Source organism: Myxine glutinosa, chromosome 2, assembly GCF_964187855.1.
Source record: "Myxine glutinosa chromosome 2, kmMyxGlut1.1, whole genome shotgun sequence".
Taxonomy (NCBI): Eukaryota; Metazoa; Chordata; class Myxini; order Myxiniformes; family Myxinidae; genus Myxine; species Myxine glutinosa.
This window is the reverse complement of record NC_136262.1, coordinates 46238294-46252222: the sequence shown is the minus strand read 5'-3', so window position 1 is coordinate 46252222 and position 13929 is coordinate 46238294. Positions and strand designations below refer to the sequence as shown.

At 43.0% G+C, this 13929-nt stretch overlaps 1 protein-coding gene across 6 annotated transcripts in view; it reads right to left on the bottom strand.

Moving 5' to 3' along the window:
* The window catches only part of LOC137421844 (alpha-tocopherol transfer protein-like), a 116772-nt gene that overhangs the window by 66643 nt on the left and 36200 nt on the right, over nucleotides 1-13929 (bottom strand). For 4 of the 6 annotated variants that reach the window (XM_078773230.1, XM_078773229.1, XM_078773228.1 and 1 more), the window contains one exon: nucleotides 2998-3239. In XM_078773230.1, the coding sequence (XP_078629356.1) occupies nucleotides 2998-3236 (239 nt within the window). In that variant the 5' untranslated portion in view covers nucleotides 3237-3239. Of the gene's footprint in view, nucleotides 1-2997; nucleotides 3363-9986; nucleotides 10274-13929 lie in introns of those variants that run through there. The other 2 variants (XM_078773226.1, XM_068108306.2) reach the window with 2 other exon arrangements.

Below are 13929 nucleotides of genomic sequence, written 5' to 3'. Positions count from 1 at the left end.
CCAATCAGAGAGCAGCGAACGATCACGTGTGCCGAACGTGGAGGACACACTCTGCCTCGGATGGCACATTTGAGAGCGTATTCATTTATTTCACGTTTGCAAACTATGTTGGCGTTAAACTATGTTTTAAAACTAATAAAACCGAATTTGCGATTCATTCGCTTTCCTGCGCGTTTGTGCACGCGATGGCGATTTCTTTACCAAACTCCGGAAGCCGTTCGCTTTGGACCAAACCATTGCATGTAAATAGAGGGGGGGGATTGTCACCGTACTCGCAAGCCGTTCGCTTTGGACCAAACCATTTCATGTAAATAGAGGGGGGGGGGGGGGATATAATTTTAGATATAGATATAGTACGGGCAATGCCCTAGTAACGTTAATAGGAATACATGGCCGTGTAGATGGGAAATACAGTTTGTTTGAAATAAATCACAAATATCAGATGAAAGTGAAAAAAAACCTATGTGGTGTGAATGGCAATGTTCCTCGCTGAAATGTGGAAAAACTGAATTACGTGCGAATGCATAACTGTGAGATTATGGCGGCAAAGTTGGAACATCACGTGATCGCTCTGAGCGAATCAGCGCGCTGCTCTGCGACCATCTGAGATTCCGTGTATAATGTTCCTCGCTGAAATGCGCTGAAGTAAATATGAATAAAAAATTCGATATATTTTCACTTTTACGTTTTGGCTAACTCGCTCGCGAACCTGACGAAGATCCTGAGCAAGGATCGCAACGTTATGCTGACGCTACGTTAGCTACGCTACGTTACGCTCCGTTCGCTACATTATGGCTAAAAATATGGATCTAAAGATGAAAAAAAAAAAACCGATGTGGTGTGAATGGCAATGTTCCTCGCTGAAATGTGAAAAAACTGAATTACGTGCGAACGCATAACTGTAAGATTATGGCGGCAAAGTTGGAACATCACGTGATCGCTCTGAGCGAATCAGCGCGCTGCTCTGCCATTCCGGTCATAATATTTCTCGCTGAAATGCGCTGAGGTAAAAATATGGTTAAAAAATATTATGAAATAAATTTTTAGGTCGACCATGTTCGTGCCAGGCTCAATGGCCATGTTTGTGCCAAATATCAAGTTCGTGAGCCTCTCCGTTTAGGAGTCTATCGGTAACATTACACACACACACACACACACACACACACAAACTGTGTTTTATATATATAGATATATAGGTGGGGCATTTAAAATATAAAAAAATGTTCACTGCACAAACAATGGAGATAGAGGGTGCAGTGATATTGGCTCAATGGACTGCTCCTGCACCAAAGTTCCTTATACATCCTTGTATAAAATAAAGGCATGTGAGGAAGATGTATCAATACAAAGTGGGGCCATCCAGTGTCACATTACTCTTAATGTATTGGGCATTTCAGCTTGAAAATTTGTTGCAATTTCAGGAGACTGTTGCAAAAAAGCTTCAATGAAGCAAAATGCTTTGATTATCTCAACTCACTGTATAATTATTGTACACCACTCAATAATTATTGTACACCGCTACACCTCTCTTTTCCTATGCCATCTCCAGGCGCTACATGACGTCATTGCCGGGCACCGAAGAAAGCCCGGCAATGACGCGCTGAAAGGGAGTACTCAGTTTTCACTCCGGTTGTTTGTTTGTTTGTTTGTCCGGGCGATATCTCAGCCGTCCTTTGAGCTAGAAAGCTAAAATTTGGGCACAATAGTGAGCAAGTGCTTTTACAAAACGGTATTTTTTGTTTTTTGATTAATCAATTAATTGATTAGCTATTTAATTATGATTGATTAATTAAGTACTTATTTTATCCCTGCGCATCATAAGAGGTGACTAAGGGTTGGTGTCAGGAAGGGCATCCCGCCATAAAAACACTGCCTCAAAAAGGGAACCATGAGGTCATGAGGCCCGCAAGGCTAACCCCCGCTCTCGCGGGGAAAAATGGCCTTAAAACGATCATTCATTCATTTCATTCAATTAAGTACTTATTTATTTCCTTTCTCATCTGGGCATTATCTCAGGCACCTTTTGAACTAGGAAGCTGATATTTGGACAAGACAATGACCAAGTAATTTGGCTTAAAAGGCTATTTTTGATTTATTGATTAATCAATTAATCAATTAATTATTTAATTATTGGATTAATGACTTAATTTTTTTTTTTTTTAGTTATAGGTTCGGATTAAAAGGTGGTGGTTTGGGTAATCTGTTAGCCAATTTATTAATTATTTAATTATTTTATGATTAATATTTATTTATTTTCATTATTAATCATTTATTTATTTTCTTTATCATCTGGGCAATATCTCAGGCACCTTTTGAGCTAGGAAGCTGACATTTGGACACGACGGTGACCAAGTGATGTGGCTATAAAGTATATTTTTGATTTATTGATTAATCAATTAGTCGATTAATTATTTGACGATTAATCAATAAAAATTTTTTTTTGATTAATGACTTACTTAATTAATTCTCAAAAAGTTACAGATTCGGATGAAGCACTGGTGGTTTAGGTATGCTATTAGCCAATTAATGAAGAAAATATTTTATGATTACTATTTGTTAATTTTAATTATGTAATTAATCAATGAGTCATTGTACACCTCTCCCACCCAATACAGTCTATATGAGCAATACAGTATCTATCTATGAGCTCCCTGGCAATGCCGTGATGGAGGATATTTATTTATTTGGCATGGGGGCGGTGTACTTTGAATGTATCTGCACTTGTTTCCTTCATTTTTGGTCAAGGTGACATTATTGCTCTCAAACGTTATCTTTAGAGGTGTGTTTATTGTCATTTAAGGGTAAGATTTATCGAGAATAGGTTTATAAATATCAGACATAATCCACTGCAAATTTGGTTTAAAAAAAAATCAACTTTAACTTCTTCCCTCAAGGATGGCATCTTGTGTGACATATCTCTCTTATAGCTCCAGTGGTCATCTTGTATACTACATGAGGACAACAGTGTATGGATAGAGCACGATGTGTCATACGCACTCATAGTATTTGTTGATGAGGTTGAATGCACGCTCCTCATCGAACTTCCGAGCGCGCAAGAAGCGCAGGAGGAATCCATCATCGTTTCTGGTGTGAATGTTTGGCCCCATGGCGAGCCGCTCTCTCAGTGCTTGGATGGCGGCAGGACGTTTGGCAGGATCCTCGTTTAACTCCACCAGTGCTTTTTTCTGCAGCTCTGGTGAGAGTTTGCACACGTACTTCTCCTGTACTGCTGCCATGACCTGTGAGAAGAGAGACAATTTAGAGCGACATCTTACTCCACAACTATACTGCACCACGTCTTTGATCTTCATTATTTTAATGCATGGTCTAGGCTCGTGGAAGAGCTTGGACACAGAACAGATCAGGACACAACATAACTAGAGGTTCCTGGGAACCTGAACTCAACTGGTCTATATCAATATGGTTAGAATATGCATAATAAAACAACAAACTATATAGTTTATATGTGCTAAAAATATATGACAAAAATTGATTTTTCAATATGGCCGCCCTGCCGCGCCCATTTTGGGCGTGCAACGCCCAAATGCAATCCCAAACTAGTTTATGTCTTAAAGATGCTGCATAACAAGTTTCATCAAATCTAATCAATATTTGTGACTTTTAGAGCGTAGACGTCGAATTGTTTATAGATGACAGACAAACAGACAGACGACAGACGACAGACAGACGACGGACCCTGGGTGTCAACAAAAACTCAGCTGGACATAGTCCAATTGAGTTAACAAATGGAACAGCAGGAGAAAGGGAAAATGCTAATAGCAGGACAGAGGGAGAAGGTAGACGGAGATGGACAAACAAGGGATGCAGGTAACGATGAGGGTTATGGGAGAACGCAAGGGGTTGACAAGATGGATAAAAAAGCAAAATTTTGGGAGTGGGGGGGGGGGGGGGGTGATTTAATGGGTGCAGAAAAGATCATGGCTTTGGATAGGAGATGACCTGAGATGGTGGTGAACAGCTGTCTCGAAGACCGGCAGAGAAGACTGAGATTGAAGAGAGTGTGGAAGATGTTTCCATAGGCAGCAAAAGAGAGGAAGAAATCAGTGGAGGTGAGCATTGGTTCTGTATTTAGGGAGTTTCATGAGGAGGAGGTTGCTGGTGTACCATGTGCACCCTGCAGAAACTTGAGTGAGGGCACAGAGAGGGCAGAGGGTTCAAGACCAGAAATGAGGAGGAAGAAGACAGAGAGACTTCTCTTCCGGTTCTACCCAGTCGTACCCAGCTGCTCCTGGACGCTGTGTTCGTCTCTCCTGACAAAGTGGAGACATTTCTGTCAATCCTCGACACTGATTCTGCAACTGGACCAGACGGCATCAGCCCACGGGTCCTAAAATCCTGCTCTGCCGCTCTTTCACACCCTCTCTCTGTTCTCTTCACCCCCTCTTTTGCTCAAGGTCATCTGCCATCAGCTTGGAAATCAGCCAACATCACCGCTTTACACAAAAAGGTGAAAAAACAGATCCTTGCAATTACAGACCAATCAGCCTGCTCCCAATTATCATCAAAGTCAAGGAATCCATCATTGCTTCGGATATCAAATCTTTCCTCTTCTCCAATGGCTTGATGTCTGATCATCAATTTGGTTTCAGACCAGGTCACTCTACACTGGACATGCTGCTTCTGCTGTCTCAACAATGGATGGAGGTCCTCAATGTCAAACAGGAAATTAGAGCTGTCTCCCTTGACATATCACGTGCTTTCGATACAGTCGGGCACCCTGCTCTGCTCACCAAACTCTCCTCCTATGGTATTCATGGAAATCTCCATGCATGGCTTGCGGACTAACTCTCTGGTCGTAGTCAACGTGTGGCCCTGAATGGATTTCTCTCATCTTCCCTTCCTGTTCAGGCTGGAGTTCTCCAAGGCAGTGTTCTGGGCCTGGTGCTTTTTCTGGTCTTCATCAATGATCTCTCCGACTCTCTGGAAAATCCTCTCTATCTCTTTGCTGATGACTCCATACCTCATCCCTCAGATCGGCAGTGTGCAGCCTCCTCACTCTCTGCAGACCTGGACAAAATCACAGACTGGTCAAACAAGTGGAACATGCCTTTCAATCCTGACAAATCTCACACTCTTACTATGTCTCTCTGAAAAGACCATCTGGACAACCCTCCCATCTACTTTCTCAACAATTCTCTCCAAGATGTCCTGTCACTCAAGCTTTTGGGTCTCACTATCTGCCATGATCTTTCCTGGGAAAACCACATTTCCAAGCTGGCCTCCAATGCCAGTCACCGAATGGGCATCCTCCGTCGTGCGAAGTCCTTCCTTGGAACACCTGAGCTCCTCACCACATACAAGGCTTTTATCTGTAGCCCAATGGAATACTGCTCTCCTCTCTGGGCTGGTGCTCCTGCCTCACATCTAGCTGGGCTTCATGCTGTTGAAACCAAGGCTTTCAGAATCGTTGGAATCTCCCACGATGAAGCTAACTTCAAGGGCCTTTCACTCACTCACCACAGGCAGGTTGGTGGTCTTTCTGTCTTTTACCGACTCCACTCTGACCTAGCCCCCCCCCCCACCCCCCCAGCCCTGTCTGTGCTCTGTCCCCCAAATACTCCTCCACGTCGCATAAGATCTGCCAGCAACCCTCTTCTGGTGAAACTGCCAAAATCAAGACTCTCTGTTCACCTTCACTCTTTCATTCCACTTTTCTCCCGCCTCTGGAACAAGCTCCCTCACCCCCTTCAATCCCACTCCTCCCTCTAGGTCTTTAAAACAGCTGTTCACCATAATCTCTTTTCTTCCTCCATCCAAAACCTTGATCTTTTCTACCCCTGTTAATTCACCCCAGATCCACTTTTCTGAAATACCGACTTCTTTCCTGGAAGTCCTAGCAGTGACCATGTGTTTTTTTTCCTCTCCCACCCCCCACCCCCCTTCCCACGTCTCCTCCCCCCAAGCCCTCTCCCTCCCACAGATCTCTCGATGTCCCTGCTCTCAAATGTTGTACTTTGTGTTTCCCCCCTCTCTCCCCATCTTGTCTCCTGCTCCCTTTATTTTGTCTTATGTGTCCGTTTTTTTTTTTTGTCATTAATGGTAGCTTTTACACGAGCCTCGATCATGTATACAAAAAAAGAAAAATAATAAAGACCACCAGCCTGTCGGCAATGGTGACTTCATAGACCCATAGACTCATCTTCATTGCGAGAGATTCCAATGATTTTTAAAACCTTGGTTTCCATGGTGTCAAGCTGAGCAAGATGTGATGCAGGGTTGCCAGCCCAGAGGGGAGAACAGTACTCCATGAAGCTGCAGATGAAAGCCTTGTAGGTGGATAGGAGCTCAGGTGTGCCAAGGAAGGACTTTGCATGATGAAGGATGCCCAGTCTGAATCTGGCTTCTGAGGCCAACTTTGAAATGCAGCTTGGCCATGAGAGACCATGGCTGATAGTGAGACCCAAGAGTTTAATAGCAATTAATATCAAAACTAAGTGGTGGCATTAAAAAACAGCAAGATTACTGGATTTTTGGGAAAACTTTGCCTTCTTTTTTGGGAAATCCTTTCGGCCTTCCCAAGACATACAGTGCATTCAGAAAGTATTCAGACCCCTTCACTTTTTTCACATTTTGTTATGTTGCAGCCTTATGCTTAAATCGTTTAAATTCATTTTTTCCCTCATCAATCTCCACTCAATACCCCATAATGACAAAGACAAAACAGGCTTTTAGAAAGTTTTGCAAATTTATTAAAAATAAAAATCTGAAATATCCCATTGACATAAGTATTCATACCCTTTGCGATGACACTTGAAATTTAGCTCAGGTGCCTCCCATTTCTCTTGATCATCTTTGAAATGTTTCTACACCTTGATTGCAGTCCACCTGTGGCAAATTCAATTGATTGGACATGATTTGGAAAGGCACACACCTGTCTATATAAGGTCGCAGAGCTGACAATGCATATCAGAGCAAAAACCAAGCCATGAGGTCGAAGGAACTGCCTGAAGAGCTCAGAAACAAGATTGTGTCGAGTCACAGATCTGGGGAAGCCTACAAAAAAAATTCTGCTGCATTGAAGGTTCCCAAGAGCACAGTGGCCTCCATAATTCTTAAATGGAAGAAGTTTGGAACAACCAGGACTCTTCCTAGGGCTGGCCGCCCGGCCAAACTGAACAATCGGGGGAGAAGGGCCTTGGTAAGAGAGGTGACCAATAACCCGATGGTCACTCTGGCTGAGCTCCAGAGATCCTGTGTGGAGATGGGAGAAACTTCCAGAAGGACAACCATCACTGCAACACTCCACCGATCTGGGCTTTATGGCAGAGTGGCCAGATGGAAGCCTCTCCTCAGTGAAAGACTCGTGAAAGCCCACAGAATCTTGTTTCTCACAGTCTGAGAGTCCTTGCGGTGCTTTTTTGCAAACTGCAAGCGGAGCCTATATATAAAAAGATAGATATCTTTCTTTTCTTCTTCCTTCCTTCCTCCTCCCCTCCCTCCCCCCCCCCCCCCACCCCCCTTTGTGAGTTAGACCAAGTGGTTTGGTCCATGGGTATAAAGCCTGTGATTGGCTGTGGGGCAGGGGAGGGGCCAGGAAGGTGATTCATAGGAGAGAGAAAGGGAAAGAGAAAGAGAAAGAGTGGCCATTTTGGAGGAGGGCTAATGGTGGAGTGCCTTTTCGTGTGTTTGTGGAGTTTTCAGCAGAAATCTCTCCACCTGAAGGTTGTGACGGATCAACCCCTGCGGCCACCTCTGTACCTGAAGGTTGGCTTTGATTAAACTCTTGCTACTGCTGGGCCTGCACTGGGGCCTACTGCTGGGCCTGCACTGGGGCCTACTGCTGGGCCTGCATTGGGGCCTACCGCAGGGCCTGTACTGGGGCCTACTGCTGGGTCTGCATTGGGGCCTACCGCTGTGCCTGCATTGGGGCCTACCGCTGTGCCTGCATTGGGGCCGACCGCTGTGCCTGCATTAGGGCCTACCGCTGTGCCTGCATTGGGGCCTACCGCTGTGCCTGCATTGGAGCCTACCGCTGTGCCTGCATTGGGGCCTACTGCTGGGCCGGCTTGGGGCCTACTGCTGGGCCTGCCTTGAATGCAGTGCTTATTTCGAACTCTCGCTGCAGCTCCTCCAGTTCGGATCCCCCAACCTGGCCTTGAGTGGATACTGGAGGATACAGTACCACTCCCATCTGCATTGTCTTGGGTCTCTCCTCTTCGGACCTTTTTCAGGACCACCGGACTGTAGGTCTTCCCTTGGGACTGACTACACAAGCAGCACCCTGCAGCCCTGGCTGCCTACTCCTTCCCTCTCGTGCTGGCCTAATCCGGTTTTTCCCTCGCTTCTCCCGTCTTTGTTTCCTTTTTCTTTATGTGTGGAAATAGATTTTGAGTGTGATAACCTATAAATAAAGCCGGTGTGATTGAATGCTTGGCTTGGTGTGCTTCAGGCCGTGACTATATATATATATATATATCGTCACGTGACTACGCCCTGGTGAACACCGCAGGGTGACACAGAAGATGACCAAACGAGCTTAACACTCCGAGGCGTTCAATTCAATGGTGGACCTTTGTTACACGCGCAGGGAGCAAGTGGGGGAGAAGCCGTAAGCGCTTACCTTCACGGATCCCACCGGTAGTCTTCAAACCTGAAATAATTAATTCAACCAACACAGGATGTACAATGTACAAGAAAATGCTGGCTTTATTAACCAAAATGCCGGTAACAAAGAAAATGCACGATAAACTAAATTCCTAATAGGAGCACTCCCAAACAGACCCGAATTCAGACAAGGGATAAAATAACTGGAAAATAAATTTGTGTAGTTTGTGGCTCAGCTCTTGAATCTCATCAGGAATCATCAAAAATCCTCGCGTCCTTGGCGGGAAAACCACAGGCTGCACTGCTGTTGGTGCGAACTCGGCCTCGCGCTCCTGCGTTCACCCAGCCGCACTCATCTTCCGTGCATGGGAAACCGCAGTTCTCAGTCTGCAGCTCTTCCTCCTCACAATCACTAATGAAGATGTCGGAACATGACCGTTCGTGATGAAACTTCCTTGCGCAAGAGCAAGAGCGACCATTCACTATGGAATCCAGAACGAGAAGCAGAAAATGTCGGCACATGACCATTCACCACCAGATCCAGAACCCGAAAGACAAAATGTCCGCCGCTCCAATTATTTTGTACTTGAGGCTCTGACGTCATCCCACAACATCTCAGTGTCCTCTCCTATAAACGAGTCCCATCTTGAAAGTCCTTGTGCCAATCAAATCCTGGACCAATCACTTGTCTTCAAGGCGTGGCTTCACGAACCTGCCTGTGCCTGTGTGCTCACCACGTCAGTGTTATCAGCGATAGTGCTCATTGTCTTGTTTCCAGTTGGTTTTTATTTAGCATTATTAATTATGGTGTCGATTGCGTGGCTTGGCTATGGTGCGTAGTGTGGTGTCATAAGGAACACAGGAAAAGATTACAGAGGCAATTGCATACAGGGGATTAATTACCCATAATCCCTCGCTTTTAACATACCCCACCCCTCTCATCGGGACAAAGATACAAGCTTACCCGACAGACGGTCTCCACAAATTTTCTACTTATGATACATCGAGGTTTCTTCTTCTCCACAACAATCGGAAGCACACTAATCTATACATTCTACCTGTACTAAGGTATTACCTACCCCCTACAAATGTAACAATATATATATACCTTATAAATAAATAAATAAATATATATATATATATATATATACACACACACGTGTGTGTGTGTGTGTGTGTGTGTGTGTGTGTGTGTGTGTGTGTGTGTGTGTGTGTGTGTTTCTGCAAGCTGGTGTTGTCTGCTATCTCCATACATGGGTGGGTTTTAGGACATTTAACTGAGACCTTCTAGGTCTCAAAGTATCTACCTCAGTTTGTGTATGTGTGTTCCAAACATAGTGCAATGTGTGAATTCAGCATCAACTGATCAAAATGTTTGTTGATCACATGCTACTCCAACCAGGTAAAATGACACACCATACCTTACACTTTCAGGAGATGTAGATTATTATTTTCCTTTTTCTTCAGTACACTTTGATCTCTGGTGGGTGTTGTTCAATTGGACAAAAAAGGTTGCTGGGACGAATAAATAAATTGACACAGGAATGCGTACCTAGTAGGTACTAATACACCACCCAAAATCCCTGATGCAGAAAGGACAATTACAGAGAAACAGAGAGAGAGAGAGAGAGAGAGAGAGAGAGAGACAGAGACAAGCAGACCGTAAAGAACAAAATGAACAAGTACAGATTGACCGACTTTATTCATTATTTTTTTTATAGCTTTCAACTTCCACAAGCCCAATCCCTCGAATCACTCATGGAGTCCAAACTTCAAGTTGAACAAACAAGCGCAACATTATGGGCTTTAGCCTCAGCAAAATTGCGATCTGTGGGTCGTAAATTTAACTACCCACATTTGTATGGCAGGTTATATATATATATATTTCTTTTATTTTCTTTTTTTAAGATTGTGGAGTATGGACATCCTTCTTTTAAAATGAATTGTACGACAATGCACAAGTAAAAACAGCACATGTCTGTGAGTAGATAAAATTATCCGTAAACGAGAAGAGTATCGGAAGCCAACTGATTTGCTTTTAGATGAGTCAGGTCTTATCTCCCCAATATATATTTGAGTGAGCAGGTTTCTTCGCCCTTCTGTCTGGGCCACTGGCAATTCACAGTGCGCTGTTCACTCGTCACAGATAGCTGGCAGGCTAAGGTAATGTGGCTCAGACTTTGACCATGACTCGACTGGTTGTTTGAAGATTCCTTTTCCTTTTTTTTTTTTTTTTTTTTTTTTTGTTTGTATACAAGATCGAGGCTCGTGAAAGAGCTAACCTTTGTTTTAATACTCCATGAAAGAGCCATAATTTTTATTTTGCTTTAAAAAAAATTTAAAACAGGGGTGCCCCTGCCTCATATCTGTGGAGACCATGACCTTTGAGATTATTGGAATCTCCCACGATGAAGCTGCGTCGATGGGCCTATCACTGCGCCATCGTCAACAGGTCGTTGGGCTCTATGTTTTCTACCACCTCATTTTTGGTCTTGCACCCTCTGCCCTCTCTGTGACTTGTCCCCCTCTTCTCCCCTGGGTTTCTGCAGGGCTCATACGCTTCACCAGCAACCTCCTCTTAGGAATACTCCCAAAACCCAGAATCACTGCTGTCACCTCCACTCTTTCATTCCTCTGTGGAATCAACTTGCACATTCTCTTTCAGCTCCTTATTCCCTCCAAGTCTTCAACACAATTGTTCATCACCATCTCAGATAGTCGCCAATCCAAAACCATGACCTTTCTTACCCCTGTTAACCTCCTTTCCCCCCCAACGAAATTTCCAGTTTTTCCTTTCTGAGAGCTTGCTCATGTGTCCATCTTACCCAGCCCTGCATTTTTCCTGCCCCTCATTTCCTCATTCTTACCCACATCCCAGTCTCAGTCTATTTTGTCCCTTGGCCCCGATTTTGGTGTTTCCTCCTCTCTTTCTGCTGTTACATTTGTTCTGTTGCATCCTGATCCATTCTGTGTTCCAGCTCTTCCAGAACGTTTGACTTTGTCAACAAAAACAAACATTGCACATGTTAAAAAAAATAAAATTGAAAACAATTACAGATGATTTGTAACAGTCTTTGTGATTTCAAGTGCAGTAAAGTTGGGGGTGGGTGGGAAGGAGGTGTTAATTTTGGACAATATGGATGGGGAAAAGGAATGCGAAGGATAGGTTAGAGTGAGGAGGGTAGGTGAGTTGGAAAAGGAAGGATATGAAGGTAATGAAAATGTATGGGGTGTACATATGGCAGGATGGGAAGGGTTAAAATTCCATCATCGTTCCAATGAAATATAAAGATTTCCACTTGCAACATATGGTGGGACTGCCAGACCCAGAGAAGAGTATTCGATCACAAACTTCTGTTGTGGGACTGTATTGCAGAGCCCTCCATTATTGGCTGTCCTTTTTTGCAAACAGTGGTGTGTTTATATATTTTTTAAGAAGAAGAGTCCTGTGCCATGGACAGATAAATCTTATAATTAATGGGCAGTTCTGCTTATAACCTCCTTAATACAAGTTAGACATTCAGCAGTAAGAAGGAAGCCTTCATTTGGCCCATCACCACCTCACTCACCCAACCATACTTGACTTGGACCTGTGTACACGGCATATTATCATTTTTGGTTTTGAAACATTATTATGAAGTACTATATACACATTTTCCTGCAAATAACTTCGTATTGAAAACAAAATAAAGGATAACTAGAACGCCACTCAGTAGAGCGCATACTCCCGCCGTGGGTCAAGTTGGAATAGTACGATTTCACAAAAGTTTGAGGGAGTAGTTCAGTGACAACACAAGACAAGACAACACAAGACAGACACTGCACAGATATATATATACATATAGAATATATATATATATATATATATATATATATATATATATATATATATATATATATATATATATATGATATAGAAGATTAAAAACACTTCACAGCCACGAAACACGAAATTAAAAACACCTCACAGCCACAAAACACGATATTAAAAACACCTCACAGCCACAAAACACGAAATTAAAAACACCTCACAGTGACGAAACACGAAATTAAAAACACTTTACAGCCACAAAACATGATATTAAAAACACCTCACAGCCACGAAACACGAAATTAAAAACACATCACAGCCACGAAACACGAAATTAAAAACACCTCACAGCCACAAAACACGAAATTAAAAACACTTCACAGCCACGAAACACGAAATTAAAAACACCTCACAGCCACAAAACACGAAATTAAAAACACATCACAGCCACGAAACACGAAATTAAAAACACTTCACAGCCACGAAACACGAAATTAAAAACACCGCACAGCCACAAAACACGAAATTAAAAACACTTCACAGCCACGAAACACGAAATTAAAAACACCGCACAGCCACAAAACACGAAATTAAAAACACTTCACAGCCACGAAACACGAAATTAAAAACACCTCACAGCCACAAAACACGAAATTAAAAACACCTCACAGCCACAAAACACGAAATTAAAAAGACTTCACAGCCACGAAACACGAAATTAAAAACACCGCACAGCCACAAAACACGAAATTAAAAACACTTCACAGCCACGAAACACGAAATTAAAAACACCTCACAGCCACAAAACACGAAATTAAAAACACCTCACAGCCACAAAACACGAAATTAAAAACACTTCACAGCCACAAAACACGAAATTAAAAACACTTCACAGCCACGAAACACGAAATTAAAAACACTTCACAGCCACGAAACACGAAATTAAAAACACCGCACGGCCACAAAACACGAAATTAAAAACACTTCACAGCCACGAAACACGAAATTAAAAACACCGCACAGCCACAAAACACGAAATTAAAAACACCTCACAGCCACAAAACACGAAATTAAAAACACCTCACAGCCACAAAACACGAAATTAAAAACACCGCACAGCCACAAAACACGAAATTAAAAACACTTCACAGCCACGAAACACGAAATTAAAAACACTTCACAGCCACGAAACACGAAATTAAAAACACCGCACAGCCACAAAACACGAAATTAAAAACACTTCACAGCCACGAAACACGAAATTAAAAACACCTCACAGCCACAAAACACGAAATTAAAAACACTTCACAGCCACAAAACATGAAATTAAAAACACCACACAGCCACAAAACACGAAATTAAAAACACCTCACAGCCACAAAACACGAAATTAAAAACACCTCACAGCCACAAAACACGATATTAAAAACACCTCACAGCCACAAAACACGAAATTAAAAACACCTCACAGCCACAAAACACGAAATTAAAAACACCTCACAGCCACGAAACACGTAATTAAAAACACCTCACAGCCACAAAACACGAAATTA